Source organism: Oryx dammah, unplaced genomic scaffold (assembly GCF_014754425.2).
Source record: "Oryx dammah isolate SB20612 unplaced genomic scaffold, SCBI_Odam_1.1 HiC_scaffold_19, whole genome shotgun sequence".
Lineage (NCBI taxonomy): Eukaryota > Metazoa > Chordata > Mammalia > Artiodactyla > Bovidae > Oryx > Oryx dammah.
In genome coordinates this window covers 4,204,140-4,218,980 of record NW_024070203.1, presented here as the reverse complement: position 1 = coordinate 4,218,980, position 14,841 = coordinate 4,204,140, and the positions used below count along the sequence as shown (strand labels likewise).

The 14,841-nt window shown below is 37.7% G+C and overlaps 1 protein-coding gene across 1 annotated transcript in view; it reads left to right on the top strand.

The window, feature by feature from the left end:
* The window catches only part of COL19A1 (collagen type XIX alpha 1 chain), a 351,927-nt gene that overhangs the window by 175,601 nt on the left and 161,485 nt on the right, over positions 1–14,841 (top strand). The window contains exon 12 of the mRNA XM_040262167.1: positions 2,700–2,753. Coding sequence (XP_040118101.1) covers positions 2,700–2,753 — 54 coding nt within the window. The remainder of the gene's footprint in view (positions 1–2,699; positions 2,754–14,841) is intronic.

Sequence of the window (14,841 nt, the reverse complement as noted above, 5' to 3'; positions counted from 1 at the left end):
ATACTTTGTGGAGGAAGACTCAGGAAGATTTGGCTAACACTGAGCATTGTTGATGGCTTGCCAGGTGGATCAACAGTAAAGAATTCACCTGCAGTGCAGGAGGCACAGGAGACATGGGTTCGAGCACTGAGTCGGGAAGATCCCATGGAGGGAGAAATGGCAACCCATTCCAGTATTCTTGCCAGGAAAATCCCATGGACAGAGGGGCCTGGCGAGCTACAGTCCATAGTGTCACAAAGACTAGAACTTGACTGAGCGATTGATCACACACGCACAATCATTGGTGATACATGTAGAATTTTTTGTATAAATGATTTTTCAAAATTAGTTACAGGAATTTATACTAAATTCTGACAATTTTAATCAAAGAAAAGCTATGAGTGAAAAATTAAAATATATTTGTGATATTTTTATTCTAAATAAAATTGGATGGTGAAATTACCATGACATGACATTTATGAAAATTTAATTTCTATGAAAAACCAAAATATATATATATATAGTAAATACATCCTCACAAGCACACCTGATGTTTTACTTTAAATGTAGTTATGACTTTTAAAGAAAATGGTTACATTATAATAATGAATCCTAATTTTTAAAAATTAGATAATAATGCTTCTCCTGAAGGGATGAAGGTGAATTCAGAAGTTCAAGTGTGTCTTTCCTAGATTTCTCATATTCCAAAGAGCTTAAGGCATTTCATACATAATAGATTAACCATACATATTCTAAAAACCCATTGAAAGTGCTGGCTTTACCCAAAAGCATTTTTTTTTAAACAGTGGATTGATTTCTCACTATGATTTTTTTTCAGTCATAAACAGGTGCTTGGTGTTGAATAAGACAGTGATTCTACCATTGTCCTTACAGCCTGGTGAATCATTTCCTAAATAATTACTTAAATGGAATTATGATAAATAATTTAAAGGACAAGTACAGGCACCTTAAGACTGATGCAATAGGCATTCATCTCTTTACGTGGACAATCCAGGGAGGTCAGGCTGTCTTTTCTTGAGATCAGTTTGTGCTCTGGAGGATGGAGGGTTCTGTGTCTAGTGTCACCTAGAAAGCTCTTTACAGGTGAGCAAGTAAGCACGTGATGGAGCAGAATGATGGAGGAGTAATAGATGGATCAAATCCACCTATTTGGAGCTACAATCAGTTGGACTTGGGGACTGGATGTAAAAGAGAAGTGAGAGAGGCAAGTATGGAAGGCAAGTTCTAGGTTCCCAACAAGAGCTCTAGCAGGATGGTGCGTGGGTCTGCAGAGTTGGGGTGCTGGAAAAGGCCCAGTTTTGGTGGGAGGGCCCTAAATGTGGTGTCGCTGTGCTAAATTCACATGCTGGTGAGAGCAGAGTGGGTGTATCAGGCAGGGAGTTGGATGTGTGGACCTACAAGCTCAAATATAAACTGAATAAAAATTTTGGCATCATTGGCCTGGAGAATCCAAAGTCCATGGTATAATACGAGATCATGGCAGGAGAACGGGGAGAAAATGGGCCTAAACCCTCACATTGAAAGGCATTATAGGGATGGAGGAGGCAGCCAGAGAGACTGAGAAGTCTCCAGAGGGGTAACAACTAGCCATCAATCCCAAAATCTTTACACAGCAGTGGTATCATCATTCTGGTTTTTGTGTTGAGATTTTCTGTGTAATAGTAATTATCTGTGAGAATTGGGAGATTCAGATTAGTGCACCTGGGACTTCCTGTGCCTTTTGTATAATTGAAAAAAAGAAGGGTTATTTTTTCTACCACTAGAAAGAATACTTTTCATGAGAAAGTATTAAATAATGTCTATGAGGCTAAAAATTAAGTGGTATGAATAGATGAATGTTGAAGCTGATGTCAGAACCAGGTGTTTTCTCAGAGGAAAACTACAGAGCCACTCTCAACCAAAAATGCTGTTGCATTTATAGAGTTTAAATACATGAAGAGGCATTTTTTTTCTGCCTGTAAATACTGTTACCATTAATTGATGGCAGGTTGGTTAAAAAAAAAAAAGACATGTTTCCAATCAATCAAATGAGAGTCATCCCTGGGAGTGATCACTGGTTAAGAATCTTTCTTTTCTTTTGTTGTGTTAACTCTGAAGATAAACCAGTCAAAGGACAGTTCACCATTATTAATGTATTGTATAATCTAAGCTTGGAAGAGCTCAGATCACTTTAAAAGTTTTTGTATACATCTGTGTCTCTTTTGCTGTCTTGCATACAGGGTTATCATTACCATCTTTCTAAATTCCATATATATGCATTAGTATACTGTATTGGTGTTTTTCTTTCTGGCTTACTTCACTCTGTATAATCGGCTCCAGTTTCATCCACCTCATTAGAACTGATTCAAACGTATTCTTTTTAATGGCTGAGTAATATTCCATTGTGTATATGTACCACAGCTTTCTTATCCATTCATCTGCTGAGGGACATCTCGGTTGCTTCCATGTCCTGGCAGGGATTGTATGGGGAGGAAGGAGGGAGGGGGGTTCATGATGGGGAACACGGTGGATTCATGTTGATGTATGGCAAAACCCATACAATATTGTAAAGTAATTAACCTTCAATTAAAATAAATAAATTTATATTAAAATAAATAATCACAAAAAAGTTTTTGTATAATCAATAAAATTAGTATTATTCTTTGTAAGGCAGGCATGCTTAAAGTAATCTACTAATATGTGTCCTTTTTGCCTTGTAGGGCTCCCTGGGGATACAAGGCCCCCAAGGTCCACCTGGAAAAGAGGGTCAGAGGGTAAGTAAACTAGAACAGCTGGCAGGCATACTAACTCAGAGGTTACTTATTTCTGAACACTTATAAAAATAAATTGGAATACAGCGGGCAAATGGCCAGTGGGAAAATATCAACTATCTGAAACCTGACATTTGAGATTTTGACAGAGCTTTTACAATCCAGAAAATTCTACATATTTTCCAGATTGGCAGCACAAGTGTGGAGATACTGTTTGGGTGAAATGAATTAACTGTAATTTGATCTGGAACACGTGATCCTATTTTGGGGGTTTTGAGTTAAGCTCATCTTTGCTGATTTAAGTTTAATGAGTTATCGTGGCGGAGTTTTAGCCTGTTCATGAATTTTGGGAAGACTGTGGATATTAAGTGCATTCTTTAGCCAAATTAAATTATTGACATTAGTGACTCTTCGTAGTTAGCTTCTCCTACCTTTGAGATATGTATGTATCACGTGAACACATCGTCCTTGCCGAGGGGGTATAGCAGTCACCTTCCAGTTCAGTTAGGCTTACTGGCTCCCAGTAAAAGGAAGCCCTGCAGTGAAACTTGGTCAGCCCTCCATGAACACTCTCTGCAGCGGGGTACCCCATTCCTGTGGCTAACTGTTATTAACTATTTTGAAATCATGCTAAAGATTACAAACATTTTCTATGTGCTTTCTTATATGAGTGGTATTTTTAACTTTTGTTACCTTATAGATGAGAACTGTGTGACTCATGGAGTGTAGACGCCTTGCCTAAAGTTATGGAACTAATGAAAAATCAAGCTAGGGCTTGAATTTGGGCTTTCTGACTCTGGATCTCATGTTCTCTTTTACTGTCTCAGCATGTTAACCCCAGAACTCTTTCTTAGTCATTTAAATTATTATTCCTTGTTCTGCTCCTGGCAAATAAGTCTGTTGCCTTAGATATATGAGTCCTTCAAATATTTGAAGACCTATGGTATTTTTACCAAGGTTTACCTTTTGTCAGATTGATAATAAAATCCACATTCGCTAAGCTCTTCCTCTTGTCTAGATTTCTGACTACCTAACATGCCAATGGTCTTTCCCAGAAAACACTCATGAACCTTCTTCTGAAGGTGTCAGTAATGGAACTGAAGGTATATATGGTATTTAGGGCAGAGTTAAGTGTGGCAAATATGCCCTGTGCCCATGACCACAGGTTCTATTGCAACCTAAGATGAGCCAATGCTCCTGGGAATGGCATCACATTTTGTTTTTCCTAACTCCTTCTACTAGAGCAGCTCTCTTTTTAACAATTTGTTTTCCAGAGTTACAATTAAAAGTTTATTAGGAAAAAAAATGAACTAGATGACATCGAAGTTTGTTCAGTTAAAAAATTCTGTATTCAGTTCTTTTTCCCAGTGGCTATTTCAGTGAACATAATAGGGCTTAATAAGTTTGGATGATGAAAAAAACAGAAAAATGTTGTGAATGATAGCTAACATTTATGGGCTACCTATTTAATTTTATTTGTTTCTCACAATAGCTCTGTGAGGTAGATTCTACTACAGTGCTCATAGGGAAATGGAGTTTGTTCAGGAGCCTGAATAGAACACATTACTATTAAGTAGATTATGTGGCTATTTTAAAACTATTTACAAAGTAGTCACATTTGTGTTCTACTCTCAACACCTATGTGTACAATTATAGTTTCCTCTTTTTAGCTTTCCAGCCCACTATCCAAGAGTTCATTAATCCACCTGATCAAAGTTTTAAATAGTCTAGAGAAAAAATGGAAGATTACTTCCCTAGATCTGTGCTTTTGAGGCTGCCTTAAGCATTTTACCCACTGGAGGCAGAGGACTAGATGAAATGACCTTGTGTAGGTATGCCTAAGCTTCTTATTTTCTCAGTCATGGCCAAGATGGTTGTTCCATCTAGGACCATGTTTCCGAATTAACTTCTGTCTTTGCTCATAGTAACTACCCCTTCATGGAAACTGAGTGATCAGTTATACCCCCTAGTTAATATATAAGGAACAAAGTAATTAAGGAACACATAATGAAATATGTAAGGAACACATGCAACTCAGTAGCAAAACATGCAGTAACCCAGTTTTCAACCGGACAAAGGGCCTGAATAGACACTTATCAGAAGACGACATACAAATGACCAATGGCTGTATGAAAAAGTGCCCAATGTAGCTAATCATGAAGGAAAACTAATCAAAACCACAGTGAGTATCACCCCACAGTTGCTAGAATGGCCAGTATCGGAAAGATAAGAGATAAGCATTGACAAAGTTATGGAGAAGAGGGAGCCCAGGCTCCCTGCTGGTGGGAATGTAAGTTGGTGTAGCCACCATGGAGAACAGTATGGAGGTTCCTCCAAAAAGTAGAACTACCTTAGGAGCTGCCAGTCTCTTGTGGGTGCATGTCTAAAGGAATGAAACCAGTATTTTGAAGAAATATACATACTCCCATGATATGGAAGCAACCTAAATATCTATTGACAGGTGAATGAATAAAGAAAATACACTTAAACACATACATACAGTGGAATATTATTTCAGCCTTAATAAAGAAGGAAATCTTGCCATTTGTAACAAAATGGATGAACCTGGAGGACATTATACTAAATGAAATAAGCCAGGCATGGAAAGACAAATGCTCACTTATATGTGGAATCTGAAAATGTAAAAATCCATAGAAACAGAGAGTAGAGTGGTGATTACTATAAGATGGGGGAGAGGGGAGATGTGGATCACAGGGTACAAAGTTTTAGGTATACAAGATGAATAAGTTCTGGGGACCTAATGTACAGCAATGAGAGTGTAATTAATACTGTGTTGTATACTTGAAATTTGATGAAAGAGTAAGTCTTAGGGGTTTCCACCACAAAGAGGTAACTATTTGTGAGCAGATGGATCTGTTAATTAGCTTGATTATTGTAACTATTTCATGATGTGTTAAGTATATCAGGTCAAGTTGTATACCTTCAATATGCGCAGTTTTAATTTTCAACAATGACTCAATAAAGTAGAATGATAATAAAACTAAGAAACAGAGTTTTAGTTTCAACTCCAGAAAGTAGCTTATAGTCCCTGGGTGGTTTGAGATGGAAATTATTGGAGCTAAGTGGATGAAGGTAGGCAGAGTGTCTGACTTCCTCCCTCGGTTACAGCAGTTTTTTTTTTAATTTGTATGGTAAGAACATTTAACCATGAGGTCTACTCTCTTAACAAATTTTAAGTATACAATGAAATTGTACTTCTTTTTAAAAATAAAGTATAGTTGATTTGCAATGTCAGATTAATTATTGCAGTACAGCAAAGTAACTCAGTTATATAGGCATTCCTCTTTAATATTCTTTTCCATTATGGCTTATCATAGGATATTAAATATAGTTCCCTGTGCTATAGTGTAAGCGCTTGTGGTTTATCCATTCTATATATAAAAGCTTGCATCTGCTAACCCCAACCTACCTCTCTATAGCTCCCCCAACCTCCTCCCCCTTGCAACCACAAGCCTGTTCTGTATATCCGAGTCTGTTTCTGTTTACATTGAAACTGTACTTCCAACTTGGACTGACATGTGGTCATTTCAAGGCACTGCCTCCTTTATTTTAACGAAAACTTCTTCCCAGTCAGACCTTGGCCGTTCCTACAGCTGTGCAGTGGCCTTTCTGAATCACAGAGTAGGAACTGATCCTTGTCGTCGTTAAATTTCACCTTCTGGGTTTTAGTTTCTAACACCATTCTGGTAGGTGTTTCCCAGTGATAGCTCTGCTGCTGCTGCTGCTAAGTCACTTCCGTCGTGTCCGACTCAGTGTGACCCCATAGACGGCAGCCCACCAGGCTCCCCCATCCCTGGGATTCTCCAGGCAAGAAAACTGGAGTGGGTTGCCATTTCCTTCTCCAATGCATGCATGCATGCTAAGTCGCTTCAGTCATGTCCGACTCTGTGCAACCCCATGGACAGCAGCCCACCAGGCTCCTCCATCCCTGGGATTCTCCAGGCAAGAACACTGGAGTGGGTTGCCATTTCCTTCTCCAATGCATGAAAGTGAAAAGTGAAAGTGAAGTCGCTCAGTCATGTCTGACTCTTAGTTCTACACCATCTTAAATTTTGATAAGCCTACCCTCTGAGTCTTCATTCATATCACTAAGGAATCCTGAGCAGGACAGGCCTGACTCCATGTAACACCTTGTCTACCGTTGATGTTTGTGTAACATGATACAAATCATGTACAAATACATTTGACCTCTCCTTCCTTCCCACCCACAGTTCTTAATCTGTCTTGTAAGATAATTATGAGAGTCTTTGTCAGACTAGCTGAAATGAAAAATATTCACATGAGGTTCTTTAAAAATAATGATGCTTCAAATTGAAATTGTACCCTAACAAAGCTTACATTTCAGAAGAAGGTGAATTAACCAGTAATTCAAACTTATGTATTCTTCATGATAATTATGAAGGAACATATTCAAATTATAAAGTCCAACCACTATATTATGCAAATTTACTCCATTTATAAATATGTATAGTCCAGGTAATTTTATATTACTTTTTATTCTATCTTATCAAGAGTAACAGTGTCGGAAACTAAAGAATGTAGTAGAATTTTACAGATAATGTTAGGCAAGCTTTATTATTATTACTACTGCTTTTTCACAAATGCCGTATAGTTAAAGGAAGACATTTAGGTCAGGTATTATTGATGTTAGTCACATTTACAAATGACTATTTCCAAATGTGCTCAATGATTCATTCTGTTTTTCAGTTACTTGAAGGGGAAGCACATTAAAGAAATAAGTAGTCTTAAATATTTTCATTTAGGCCCAACTTACTGCCATTATTTCTTCTCTACTCAAGAGTTAAGCTGCACACAGCTCTTTTGGACACACAAATGTACATGTCTGTGTATGAGTATGTGTGTGTACATACGCACAAACAGACGTACACACTGAAAGCTAAGACCGATAAGATTTCATTTCTCTGAAATTTGTATAGAAACAACAGAAAAATCTAGGAATTTAACATTCTTTTCTATTAACCTATTCTCAAGCAAATCCATATTTTTTTACAGGTGTTTGATCAGGAAGGAGTTGACTATCACTAAGTTTACTGAAATGAAATATATAACATGTGCAAGTTTATGTACCTTATTCCTAGGTATAACGTCTTTAAGCAAAGTAGAAGAAATCGTTGATTTGTTAGTTTTTCTCAATGATTTAAAAGAGAGTATCTTCTATTCTACAATATCAAACATGATTGTCAAATGTAAACATACCTTAAAAAAATTATGTTTCTATAAAGCATCATAGAAAAATGTTAATAATACTACTGTTATTTCTATTAAGGCATAAGGACTCTGATAAATTCCTTTTATTTTTCTGTTTAACCCTTTGTGTAGTTTTCTATATGCACAGTAAGAACATTATTTTTTCACAAGTACCACATCAAAAATTCTGTTTAAATTTTCGTTAGTTGACTTTATCTTCTTCACTGTCTTAGAAGCTACTAAATTTCAGATTATGTGTTCATTTAATAAAACATAGTAGCAGTGTACTTCTTGTACTTAAGAGCTGCTGTTAACCTTAACAATGTTTGGTGGTGATGTATATCTGAGATTTGTGGCTTTCTGTTTTTGTTTAACCTCCTTATTTCTTCTTTGAATCTTTTATAGGCCATTATTTTTTCCCTCTGTTATCTTTTTGAAATCCTATAAGTAAAACATTTTACTGACACCTGTTTGGGTCTAACATCTTTTATAGATTAACACAGTTTTTAAAATTCAACTAATGTTGAATATTGACCCTAAGCCTCAGACGAGGGTTTATCAGGGAGTAGTAGAGAAGGGCATGCTGGGAACACTTGTCTGGAGACCAAGGAGATGTCCAGCCATGATGACAGAGAAGGCCCAGGAGGGCGACCAGGATGCTTCAGGGCCAGGAAGTAAGCAGAAGAGAGTTTCAGGGTGCATAGAGGGTTCAGCAGCATTAAAATGTGGAGCAAAGTTGGAGGAGAGATACTGGTTAAAAGAAGAGGTGATTGGAACTGGTGCCAACTGAGAGAGAAGGTTTGGTTGAATAAATGGGAGAGCATTGGAAACAAAACTTGTGAGAAAAGATATGAGGGAATTAGCAGGTACATTATGAGGAAGAAAAGGCAGAGATGGGGAATCTTGGCAGGGAGGAAAGGATAGGAACTGCATGGGAGCCCAAGGAGATGTCATAGTGAAAAGGGGAATATTTCAGATGACTGAGCACGTCTGTGAAAGTTTACAGGAAACACCTCAAAAGAACTGGCATTTGTACAAATTCCCTCTAACATATAGATTCCTTATGCTTCCCTGGTGGCTTAGATGGTAAAGAATCCACCTGCAATGCGGGAGCCCTGGGTTCGATCCCTGGGTTGGGAAGATCCCTTGGAGAAGGGAATGGCTACCCACTCCTGTATTCTGGCCTGGAGAATTCCATGGACTAGATAGTCCTTGGGGTCACAAAGAGTGAGACGTGACTGAGAGATTTTCACTTTTATTTTTCTTAATAACATTTACAAAAACATAAAAAATAATTATCATTTTATGTGTCCTTGGATTTCTCCTTACAGTCACATTAAGTGCATGACTGAACAACCTCTTGGTTTGAAACAACCAGAGCCTGTTGTTAGTCGCTCTAGGTCTCTGAAAGAACATTTATTGGTGAATCAGCTACGAACTGCCCCAAACACGAGACTGTTTGGCTGTACCTAGGTGACACCACACTCTTACTTTCTCTGCTTCTGGATCCTAATTTCAATCCTGAATAGAGAATTTATATTTTAAATGCCATATAAGTCACCTTCTTGGAGAAGGAAATGGCAACCCACTCTAGTATTCTTGCCTGGAGAATCCCATGGACAGAGGAGCCTGGCGGGCTACAGTCCATGGGGGTCACAAAGAGTTGGACACAACTAAGGAGTACGTAAAGGCTGCTCTTGAGAAATCTGTATGCAGGTCAGGAAACAACAGTTAGAACTGGACATGGAACAACAGACTGGTTCCAAATACGAAAAGGAGTACGTCAAGGCTGTATATTGTCACCCTGCTTATTTAACTTATATTCAGAGTACATCATGAGAAACGCTGGACTGGAAGAAACACAAGCTGGAATCAAGATTGCCGGGAGAAATATCAATAACCTCAGATATGCAGATGACACCACCCTTATGGCAGAAAGTAAAGAGGAGCTAAAAAGCCTCTGGATGAAAGTGAAAGAGGAGAGCGAAAAAGTTGGCTTAAAGCTCAACATTCAGAAAACTAAGATCATGGAATCTGGTCCCATTATTTCATGGCAGGTATTGGGGAAACATTGGAAACAGTGACAGACTTCACTTTTTTGGTCTCCAAAATCACGGCAGATGGTGACTGCAGCCTTAAAATTAAAAGACACTTGCTCCTTGGAAGAAAAGGTATGACCAACCTAGACAGCATATTCAAAAGCAGAGACATTACTCTGCCAACAAAGGTCCATCTAGTCAAAACTTTGGTTTTTCCAGTGGTCATGTATGGATGTGTTGTTGTTTAGTCATAGTCGAGTCTGACACTTTTGTGAGCCCATGGACTGCAGCCTGCCAGGCTCCCCTATCCATGGGATTTTCCCAGGCAAGAATACTGGAGTTGGTTGCCATTTCTTTCTCCAGAGGAACTTCCTGACCCAGGGATTGAACCCACGTCTCTTGCGTCTCCTGCACTGGCAGACAGATTCTTTACCACTGAGCCACAAGAAAAGCCCCGAATGAATGTGAGAGTTGGACTGTAAAGAAAGTTGAGCACTGAAGAATTGATGCTTTTGAACTGTGGTGTTGGAGAAGACTCTTGAGAGTCCCTTGGACTGCAAGGAGATCCAACCAGTCCATCCTAAAGGAGATCAGTCCTGGGTGTTCATTGGAAATACTGATGCTGAAGCTGAAACTCCAATACTTTGGCCACCTGATGAGAAGAACTGACCCATTGAAAAGATCCTGATGCTGGGAAAGACTGCAGGAAGGAAGATAAGGGGACAACAGAGGATGAGATGGTTGGATGGCATCACCAACTCAATGGACATGTGTTTGAGCAAGCTCCAGGAGTTGATGATGGACAGGGGAGCCTGGTGTGTTGTAGTCTATGGGGTTGCAAAGAGTCTGACACGACTGAGCAACTCAACTGAAGTGACGAAACCAAGTCACCCTCTGTCTTGCTCTCAATTTAGCTTCTCTGCCTGTGCCTGTCTGTTTTTTTCATTTTAATCCCCTCCAGGCAGCCATCCCTTATTGTCTCCTTTTAACATTCTTCTGCAGATTTTACTTTTTACTCTCCCTTGAAGTGCTTGCTCCAAGCCACCTTGCAGCCTGCATCTGGGGTCAAGGTTCCTTATGTCCTAAACAGCATGGAGGATTCACCCTCCATATAAACACAGAGGGAAAGCATTTTTTTTTTTTTTTGCTTGGACCCATGTATAAATATGTAAACATACATGTTGTGAATGACAACTGAGAGTTTTGCATTATGTAACCAGTGGTTCATGTTTATTGCACATGTTAAACTTCTGGCATTCAGATGACATGTTTTTCTATTTACTTCCTGTGACATTTCCTGAAGATTTCTCCTTAAGGATTATCTTGAGAGTTTTGGAGAGATACCCATCTTTGAGCCTATCTGCTCTCTAGATGGGAAACTGGGCAAGTGTGTACCCTGTGCAGGCCCAGAGCTATGCCTCTTTCCCCTAATGGCTTCTGTAAATGCGCAAAACTGACATGAAGCACAGAAGATGGAATCCATCAAATCTCCACATTATCCAGCACTCCTGTTTGCAGGGCTCCATAGACGACTTTGGGCAACTGTTACTGTTGTTCCAGTACCTAATATTGCCAACTTTGCTTTTAGTTGACTTTCTTTCCAGAAACTCACCTTCCTGGAGAAGGAAATGGCAACCCACTCCAGTGTTCTTGCCTAGAGAATCCCAGGGACAGAGAAGTCTAGTGGCCTGCCATCTATGGGGTCACACAGAGTCGGACACGACTGAAGTGCCTTAGCAGCAGCAGTTATCCACAGTTTACCTATAAGACTATCAAAATTAACACATATAAAAGGTCAATAATTGAGAAAACATTTGAGTTAAATTAATATTCATGAGAAAATATACTGTGATATGAATTCTACAAGATAATAAATCATATGTTGGTTTATTTTGTTTTTTAATTGAAATGTAGTTGGCATTATATCTGTTTCCATTATACGGTGTGGTGATTTGACATTTTAATAGCTCATACTCCATTTAAGTTATTACAGAATAAAGGCTGTATTCCCCTGTACTGTACAATATATCCTTGTTGCTTATTATTTTATTCATTATAGCTTGTATCCCTTAATCCTGTATCCCAGTCTTGTGATTCCTCCCATCCTTCTCCTCACTGGTAACCATTAGTTTTCTCTCTATACCTGTGAGTCTGTTTCTGTTTTGTTATATTCATTTGTTTCTTTTGTATTTTAGATTCTGCATATAAGTGATATCATACAATATTTGGTTTTCTCTGTACTATTTATTTCACTAGGCATAATACTCTTCATCTACACTGATGAAAATGGCAGAATTAAATTCATTTTATGGTTATACATTCCAATTTCTGTGTGTAATTTATATCACATCTTCTTTATCTATTCATCTGTTGATGGACACTTAGGTTGCTTCCATATCCTAGCCATTATAAATAATCCTGCTCTGAACATCACAGTGCATGTATCTTTTCAAATTAGTGTTTTCATTTTCTTTAACTATATATCCAGGAGTGAAATTGTGAGATCATATGGTAGTTCTGTTTTTAGTTTTTTGAGGAACCTCAATACTGTTTTCCACAGTGACTGAACCAATTTACCTACCCACCATCAGTAGATAAGGCTTCCATTTGCTCTGCATTTTGCCAGCATTTGTTATTTTTTGTCTTTTTGATGATAGCTCTTCTAACAGGTGTGAGGTGATATTTCTTTGATTTTGCCTTTCTGTGATGATTACATCTTTGTATATGCCTATTTGCCAACTCTATGTCTTCTTTAGAAAAATATCTATTCAGGTCTTCTGCCCATTTTTAAATTGGATTTTGAGTGTTTTTTTCTTTTTGACATTTAGTTGCATAAGCTGTATATTTATTTTGGATATTAACCTGTTATCAGTCTTATTATTTGCAAATATTATCTCCATTCAGTAGGTTGCACTTTTGTCAATGGTTTTCTCTGATGTGCAAAAGCTTTTAAGTTTAATTAGGTCACATTTATTTTAGTATTTGTTTCCTTTCCTTAGGAGATAGACCAAAAAATATATATTGCTATATTATGTCAAAGAGTATTCTCCTGTTCTCTTCTAAACGTATTATGGTCTTCAGGCCTGAAGATTTACAATTAGATCTTTAATACATTTTGAGTTTATTTTTGTGTACTGCATAAGAATGTGTTCGTGGCATTTTTTACATGTAGATGTTCAGTTTTCCCTGCAATCCTTACTGAAAAGACAATCTTTTCTCCTTTGCATAGTCTTGCCTCCTTTGTCATTGATTAATTGACCACAAGGGTGTGGGTTTACTTCTGGGCTGTCTATTCTGTTCTATTGATCTATGTGTTTGTTTTTGTACCAATACCATGCTGTTTTGATGACTGAAGCTTTGCAGTATAGCGTGAAGTCAGGGAGCATAGTAACTCCAGGTTTGTACTTTTTTCTCAAAAGTGCTATAACAATTGTCTTTTGTGGGTCCATGTCAATTTTAGGGTTATCTGTTCTACTTCTGTGAAAAATATCATGGATATTTTGATAGGGATTATATTAAATCTGTAGAGTTTGGAGATAGTATCAACATTTTAACAATATTAACTCTTCCAGTTAAAGAACATGGAATATCTTTCCATTTCTTGGTATCATTTTCTGCATCTATTGAGAGCATCATGTGATTTTATTCTTCAGTTTGTTAATACAGTGTGTCACATTGACTGATTTGTGAGTATTGAGCTATCATTGCCTCACTGGAATAAATCACACTTCAGCATAGTGTATGATTTTTTTTTTATATTTTGTGGAATTGATTTGCTAATGTTTTATTGAGACTTTTTTACATTTATAGTCATCACAGATATTGGCATGTGATTTTTTTTGTAATGTCTCTGTCTGGTTTTGATACCAGAGTAATGCTGGGCTCATAGAATGACTCTGGGAGTGTTCCCTCTTCTTCAGTTTTCACAATAGTGGAAGGAGATAGCTATTACCTCCTCTTTGTATGTTTGGTAGAATGCTCCTGTGAAGCCATCCAGTCTTGGACTTTTGTTTGCTGGGAGTTTTTTTTATTACAAATTCAGTTTTATGACTAATAGTCTGTGCAGGAGAGCCGGGTTTGATCATTGAGTCAGGAAGACCCCCTGGAGGAGAGCATGGCAACTCACTCCAGTATTCCTGCCTGGAGAATCCCATGGACAGAGGAGCCTGGGGTCCATAGGGTCGCAGAAAGTAGGACATGACTGATGCGACTTAACACTCAGTGATCAGTCAATTCATATTGTCTAGTTCTTTCTTAGTCAGTCTATGAAGGCTGTATTTTTCTAGAAATTTGTCCATTTCCTCTAAGTCGTCCAATTTGCTGGTACATAACTGTTTATAGTATTCTCAAGACTTTTTGTGTCTCTATGATATCAGCTGTCTTTCTCTTTTTTTATTTATTTCATTTGAGTCTTTTCTTTTTTTATGAAACTAGTTAAAGTTTTACCAATTTTGCTTATCTTTTAAAAAAAATGGTCCTTGGCTTCGTAGATCTTTTCTATTGATTGTTGGTCTCTATTTTACTTATTTCCTCTTTGATCTTTGTTCTTTCCAGCTTTCTTCTGACTCTGGGTTTTGTTTGTTCTTTTTCTAATTCCTTTAGATAGTGGATTAGGTTATTTGAGACTTTTCCTATTTATTGAAGTAGGCCTATATTGCATCCCATAGATTTTGGAGTCTCGTGTTTCCATTTTCATTTCCCTTAAGGTATTTTCCTATTTTCTCTTTTATTTCTTCATTGACCAATTGTTTTTTTACTAGCACGCTGTTTATTCTCTACTTGTTTGTATTCCTCCCATTTTGCTTCCTGTAATTGATTTCTAG